Source organism: Oryzias melastigma, linkage group LG20 (assembly GCF_002922805.2).
Source record: "Oryzias melastigma strain HK-1 linkage group LG20, ASM292280v2, whole genome shotgun sequence".
NCBI lineage: Eukaryota > Metazoa > Chordata > Actinopteri > Beloniformes > Adrianichthyidae > Oryzias > Oryzias melastigma.
Window position 1 is genome coordinate 11,038,670 of NC_050531.1, and position 7,291 is coordinate 11,045,960.

The 7,291-nt window shown below is 37.6% G+C and overlaps 1 protein-coding gene across 2 annotated transcripts in view; it reads left to right on the forward strand.

Moving 5' to 3' along the window:
- dok6 (docking protein 6) overlaps positions 1-7,291 on the forward strand; it is a 51,152-nt gene that overhangs the window by 26,813 nt on the left and 17,048 nt on the right. For both annotated transcript variants that reach the window (XM_024280646.2, XM_024280645.2), the window contains 2 exons: positions 824-931; positions 5,343-5,457. In XM_024280646.2, coding sequence (XP_024136414.1) covers positions 824-931; positions 5,343-5,457 — 223 coding nt within the window. The remainder of the gene's footprint in view (positions 1-823; positions 932-5,342; positions 5,458-7,291) is intronic.

A 7,291-nucleotide genomic window follows, 5' to 3' on the forward strand; every position in this document is an offset into this window, starting at 1 on the left:
TATTGAACTGAGGTCCGCGGACTGGCTGGGCCACTCCAGAACCTTAAAACGCTTTCATCAATACAGGGAACAAGTGGGGGATAGAAGAGCCTCCTAAAGAAGAAGTAAATGGTCTGTGAAGGACATAATTCTTGTTTTTTTTGTAGAAGCTAATTATTAATTTCTGCACCAATGTACATTTTTTTTTATTGTGTGATTTCCTGGATTTTGGTTTAAGTTTAGTTTTTTTTTGGTTTATTTCAAACATTACCTAAAAGAGAGTGTGACGTTTAAGAATATATATGATGAATATTACAAATTGCTTTCATCACTGAATCGGTGACTGAAAAAAACTGTAACCCCACAAGAAAATTGTGTCAATTTGAATGTAGCCTTGCATGCTGTCACTATGATCAGTCGCTGGTGCTGTGTTTAAATATAAGGAACAGCTTTCTTGGAGTAAAAAAAAAAAACGAAGAACTGTAATGTTCAGTCTAGCATCGCTGAACTATGCAATTAACAAAAGATGGACTCCAGAACCTCTGTGTGTGTGCAATAAGTTCAATATAAAATGTCAAGTGCAGGCCAGATAATCCCGTGGTCTTATAATAGAATGACTCTGCTTTCTTGTTTTTCCCCACTTAAAAAAAATAGGACTTGCTTAGAGTTCTGCTTTTCAGGAAATTTTAATAATAGATGATGTGCAAGATTTTAAAATAAAACTCATTTTAAAAACATAATAAAACATTAACGAGATTGTACACTGTCAGATTGTGCTGTGCTTTTCCAGTTTTCCAGTGTTGCTGGGATCTAAGGAACATTTGTAACTATTTTCTGTCGCCAGATCTTCAGGAGGTGTTGGCTGGTGTTCAAGAAGGCCTCCAGTAAAGGACCCCGACGATTAGAAAAGTACCCAGACGAGAAGGCAGCATACTTTAGGAGCTTCCACAAGGTAAAAAAAAACACTTATAACACATTTCTTACTGAAATATTTTTCAGTTATGCTTTATCCTTTGCCAAATTATCTTTAAGAGGGTAAAAACTGGCAACTCTTCTGAGATTCTATCTTTTAGAAAAGATGACCTAAGATGGCATCGCTATTTGGATTTTTGTGTTTGTTGGAAAAACAAAAACTGTTCTTCCTTCTCTAAAGGTGCTGAATATTTCAAGCTAAAATGCAGAGCAGGTTTTTATTTGTGTGTTTTTTTTTTATGCACATCATTTCTATAATCATTATCTGTGTTTTTCTGCATAGCACAAGCTTTGTTGTAGATACAGTTATGCTGACGCTCAGGCAGGCACATTTGGTCGAGTCTAAATGCTTCTGACATTGACATGCAGCACACAATTACCAAGCAACACTTTAATTTAGCAATTTCAGCCAGCTGGTGGAATTAATTAGTTCAACTGGTAGAACACGACACAGCAAAAAGTGCAAATCCACAAAAGAAGACACATTTCTCTTTATAATACAGCAACAAGGTTCAACTAATTCTGTGCTGCTTCTTCTTCTTTCTTCTTTAATTGCACAGCTTCTTGTATGAGATCTTGTTTCCTTTTTTCCCTTTGCAAAAGCAGCCTCCAAGCCTAAAGAATCATATCACTGAGCTATTTAAAACAGGATAATAACCTTGTTTTCATCTTTATCTAAATTGTTCCGTCCGTTGGTCTCAGTTGACGGTTAAAGATCTATTACGGCACACTTTGTGTCTCTGTCTTGTCCTGTGGGGCCATTTTCCTCTCTTTTGAAAGTAATGATCTTGTGCATAATATCTCTCTCCTTACCTCCTAAGTCCTTTGAAATATTTCAATTATGACTCATTATCCCAGTGAGTGGAAAGGATTTTAAAGAAGAATCATCAAGAACAACATTTGACTGTGATGAAAAGAGCAGAAAGTAGTTGCTTTCCAGCAATCTGGTTGTAGTTTTGTGTACTAAAAGAAAGCAGCTGCCTTATGATTATGATGCGTTTTCGACTTTTTTTTTTTTATGCCAGTACATGCTGGGCTGATGTTTAGATCACTTTGTTGGCGCTGTTTGCTGCCTTAGCATCCGTCATGTTGCGTGAATGAAGCGCCGTCGGCCTCCTTCATCATGCTGCCACACGGAGAGTCCTCCCGGAGGTGTCGCACGCAACCGGGGCTTCAGTGAGCGATGGGTGCGTGCATGGACCAGTGCATCTGGTAATGCATTGCCAAAAAGACCCAGAAAAGTCCAGTCTAAAGGCTTCATTCACTCTGCTGCGCTTTTATTTTCTGTTTCTTGCCTGATTTACACAAGACTTGTTTTTTTTCTGATTTATTTATTTCCTCTTCTCTCTTTTTCACACTTTACCAGCTGGATAGCCTTCATCCACTCAGTTAATAGTCCCTAAGTATTTTTAGAGATATTTTCGCTCTCTGAAAAGTTATTTTGTTGTGTGTGTGCTACATTTCCTGACTTTCTGACATTGGCACATTACAAAACAGGTGGATTTTCACAGGAAATGTTACACTTTTAAATAGTTCTAAGTAAAGATTTGTCTTTTTTTAGCTTTATTTCAATAACTTGATTTCATGAAATGGTCTTTTAAAATCTATGTATCAGTTATAATAAACATCAAAACATACATTTTGACTTTTGAAATGTTGCTTACTGTTATTAATTGGTTCTATATTTATACATGAAACTGTTTTGTAGCTAAAACAGGTTGAGGATCTCTAAGCTAAAGTATCTACAGCACAGAAATACAGGTATGTAATCATATCTGGTTTGGTGATGAATTGAGCTGTCTGCTGGTGGAATAATGACAGTCTGTCCAGCTAAAGATAATTTTTCCTCACCTTTTCTGTTTTGGAATAACAGCTTTGGATTAGTCTTTTAGGGTGGAGCATGTGTTCTGTTTTAATTTCCCTCCTAAAAACATGAGAAAAATGCTTTTAAAAATTATTTATCCAGTTAAATTCCACATTTGTGCCTGGGATTGGACTAGGTCTGTCTGTTTTTGATGCTGGCGGTATTTAAAGATTGTCTTTTCCTGTCAAACAAACATGTGCTATTGCTCACAAAAGAATCCCATTTGGCTGTCAAACACACACACAAACTCTTTGGTCATAAAATATTTTGAAAAAGTCTATCCAACCTTAAGGTTTGACCAAACAGACTCCGCTTGAAGTAGTTGTTTTTCTTATAGCCCGTTTCTTTTTTGAAATCTTCTTTTACTTTGAAAGGTGCAACCTTTGCTCAGTGGGTGAGTTGTGTGCTTGTCTGAATAGGCTGTATGTCAGCCTGGTTTCCTCAAACAGGGAAGTCTGGCATGTTTCAGTGATTTCTAAATTCAATGACGATACATTTTTTTGTACATCAAGAATGTGAATCTAACTATTAGCAACTTGTATTTTTGGATAGTTCAATGTAACATTGAGTTGAGTGTTCTGTCCTTGATTTCTTTTGTATTTTCACATCACAGCATTTATTAACCAGTGAATACTGCACTTCCTCATCTCCAATTTTGCTGAAACATGCAATTACAAACACACTTTTAAACTAAATATATTCATTTGCTAGTTATTGTTGAATTAGACATTTTTTTCCGTCATTGTTATTTTTCCTTTTCACAATTATTCACCAAAAGTGCAAAGTACTTATCAGAATCACAGCAGGCTGTCCCAGTAGTCGACCCAGTCCAGCAGCTTTAGAAAGCTTTTTCCTTTGTGTTTTATGGTAGATTTTAGGTCTCTCCCTAAAACCTGCTGCAGCTTCACCCTGTCAGAGTAGCCACTTTGCAGAAAACTAGTTTATGTTGTATTGTTTGATGCCAAAATCTGAAGCTCCCTACTCTTTTACATCATCAATACTTTGTATTTCTTCATTTGCTTTTTAAATTTCTCAGTATCTGAAAGTGAAGCTGCCAAACTGTGCCTAACTCCCACAAAGCCTCACTCCGATCATCTTTTGATCGATTTTAAAAGCGTTCGCAGTGATCTTTTGATCCTCATTATACAGTTTTTAGCCCAAATCAAATAAATCTGTCGTTTTCTAGAAGTTTCTGCAGAGCGGCAGTAGTTCATTAGAATTTTGCCTTCGAGTTGTCTGGAGCAACCCTGTCCCCCCTTCATTTCCAGACTTTCCCACTAGCTTACAGCCCTCACACTCCTCCAGCCCAACAAAAATAGTAAGCAATATTGGAGCTATCCAGTGAAGATGTTAATGGATTTATTGTGTCTGAAAGTTGATGCTTCAGAATTATAGCAGATGAGGAAAACTTTGGCCCGCCCATGGCAGTTTGATCTGTTCCAACACAATATGAATAAAGAAATAATCAGAAACGCAGTTTTAATCTTAAATTATTTTATTTATGTCGTCCATCATAAGAAAAATGCTACAAGAACATGTTAAAAACACCAAAAACACAATTTCCATTGGAGTGTGTCTTTAAATGTCTGTTAAATATAAAAAAATCTCTTTTCTGTCCTTTGTTACGTCACTTACGTACAGATGTCCCGTGGGAGGAAAAAATAGGCAGCTATGTATGCATCATATCATAAAAAAACAGACACCATCCTTGAGGGCATGAGAAAAATCTCTACTATCTATCAATAATGACGCATCTGAACGGCTCGTATCTAAGCGTGAAGGAGAATTCATAACACTCTGTCAAAACTGAGTATTAAAAAGTCCTGTGGTCTACATTCAGTACAGTCTGTGTGCTATAAGGTGTGCTCTGTTAACCTCTAAGAGTCGAGCCTTCCTGCATGGGCAATGGGCCCAGCTAATTCATTCCTAACAGTCTGGCAGAGGGCCCACAGTTAGCACACAATGGACCACAATAATGTAATGGGCCTTATCTGCTAGGGAGATTGAATTGGGTGAATACTGTTGAACAAAATGGCCTGTAAATGCCGGGGGTATTCAATTTAATGTAATCTTCTTGTTTTTTATCCACGATCAAACTCCTGGTAAAGTGATTTAGAGGCTAATGATTATTTTCCTCCCTGCTGACTGGAAGAACTTAAAGAAGATGCACAAAAATGAAAAAAAAAAGTTTTGTGTTGGAGTGAAGCTCAGCTAACATGAAGAGTGCGTTTTAAGTAAATAACATATTTGCCTTAAGTATATTACACAACTGGAAGCATCTTACATTAAGAAGCTATGATTGTCTGTTAGAAAAACAGTTTCATGTATTCAGCTGGATGAGTGAAATTATTTATTTATTCTGAAGATCCCCCCCCCCCTTGATATCTGCTGCGCTCCTCCATTGTTATCAGCCCTAAGCCACTATTGCACTTTCAGCAAAGCCACGCAAGATGGCAATTAAGTCTTCCTGCTGCTCTAGACGTGTTCATTCCAGGTAATGCACTGCCGCCTCTTTTTCCTTCTTCAGATCACCGAGCTTCACGGCATCAAGAACATTACCCGGATGCCGCGGGAGACAAAAAAGCACGCGGTCGCCATTATCTTCTGCGATGACACTTCCAAGACGTTTGCCTGTGATTCAGGTATGTGCGTTTCACTCCATGCAAGACGTCTTTGTCTGTCTCAGGACGAGCAGAGGGCTGGTAATTTGGTGTTCTGCTGACACACATCTACAAAATGTCATAAATGTGGTTTGGGGAGAGATGCTGGCAGAACAAAAACTGAGATGCACAGAGGAAGAAGAAGAAGAAGAAGAAGAAGTGAGGGAGACGGGGAAGAATTCAGCAAAAGTGAAGCTCATTTGCCACTATATTAAGAAGAGGCAGCACGTGTTCTGAAATATTGATTTTCATTGTGCAGGTATGAAATCAGATATTGAGCATCATTTGTGGTGTGTTTCTATCTAGTTATGGGGTGTAACAATAAAGATTGCTTCTAATACGTGTGCGGGGAGCTAAGGAAGTTCAAGATCAACATGCAGCTTGACGGTCAGTTGCCTGGAAATGTACGGCTGTTTGCAGAGAAAGAAAAAAATTCAAATACTTTTGCCTTTCATTTCAACTTTGAGTCACTCACTGCAAACATCCCTGCAAGTGTCAAATGTTTGTTCATACCAGGAAAAGACCAGAACTTATTAGAAGAAACATTTTTTCTCATGCATCCTGCCATCTTTTATTCAGGTGAATGATCGCCCTCATGATGGAGTGCATCTAAGAAATAACTACTCATAAAGTTTCTTTAAATCGCCTGCAGTGGTACTTTTCTAAAAGTTTTTATAATTTTTTTTCTTTTAATTTATAAATACAGATTTTCTCAAATAAGTTTTTACTTTTAACGTTGTTGAAATTATAGCCTTGAAGGTCCAACTTTTATCTATTAGTGAATTTCATTTCCGCGATGTTGACCTTTGCCATTCATTATTTGTCAGCTATAATGTGCAGGAGCTTTTTGTCCAGATGCTTGGAAACATTTTTATGGAATATATCACTTAAAGATTCCGGTCTTCCCATAATATTTCTATTAAGAAACGAATACAAAAACTGTAAAAATGAAAAAATCTCAAATATTTTAAAAATGAATGATTCAGTTTGTATGTAAATGTTTTTTATAGTGTTCTTGAAATTTAATTTCCCATCTTTTTTTTAGAGAAAACAAAAAAAGTCCACACTATGATAACTCCACCACCATGCAGTACTTTAGGGAAATGTTTTTTTTAATGGATTTCTGATTTTTTTTTTTTTTTTTGTCTGTTTGTTTTGTTTGTTTTTACGGAGCCTCTAAATGGAAATCAAAATAAAAAAGAAAATTAGATAGCAAGAAAACAAATGCATGTGCCACTCACCAGTTCACCAAAGCAGGTGAAACCCCTGAGCTGAAACAAACCACTTTTAACTGGTTTTAGGTGAGGTTCAGAGATAATATAATGCTGACGTTGGACAAGCAAAGCTGCAAGGTGTAATAAAACTCAACAAGCTCACATAATTATGACAGGGTGTGTGTATTGTGTTAATTCTGGGCCAGAGTTGGGGTTGCCCGCCTCCCGGAATCATTCACAGAGAGAGCTAAAAGTGCGTTTTCCCTCCTCGGTAGAGGATGAAGATGGGAATGACCTGTCCCCTGGAGACAACAGGATGCAGTACCCGCGATGGTGGGCGGAACCTAAAATTAGCCTTGTCGCAGGACAACATTGGAGAAAACGGAGACACCCCACCACGACAAAGCGCAAGGATCAGTAGAGGGGTGTGGACACGAGCCCCCCCCCCTCTTTGAGCCTGTGCACATTTTAAATAAACATTAGAGCACCGGACTCAATTGTAAATAAACTGTTCTCCCATCAACTCTGGTCAATACTTTTGTCCTGCTTCCAGCTGATCACCGTACAAGTGGTGGTGGAAGACGTTTTTTTTTTTTTTTTTT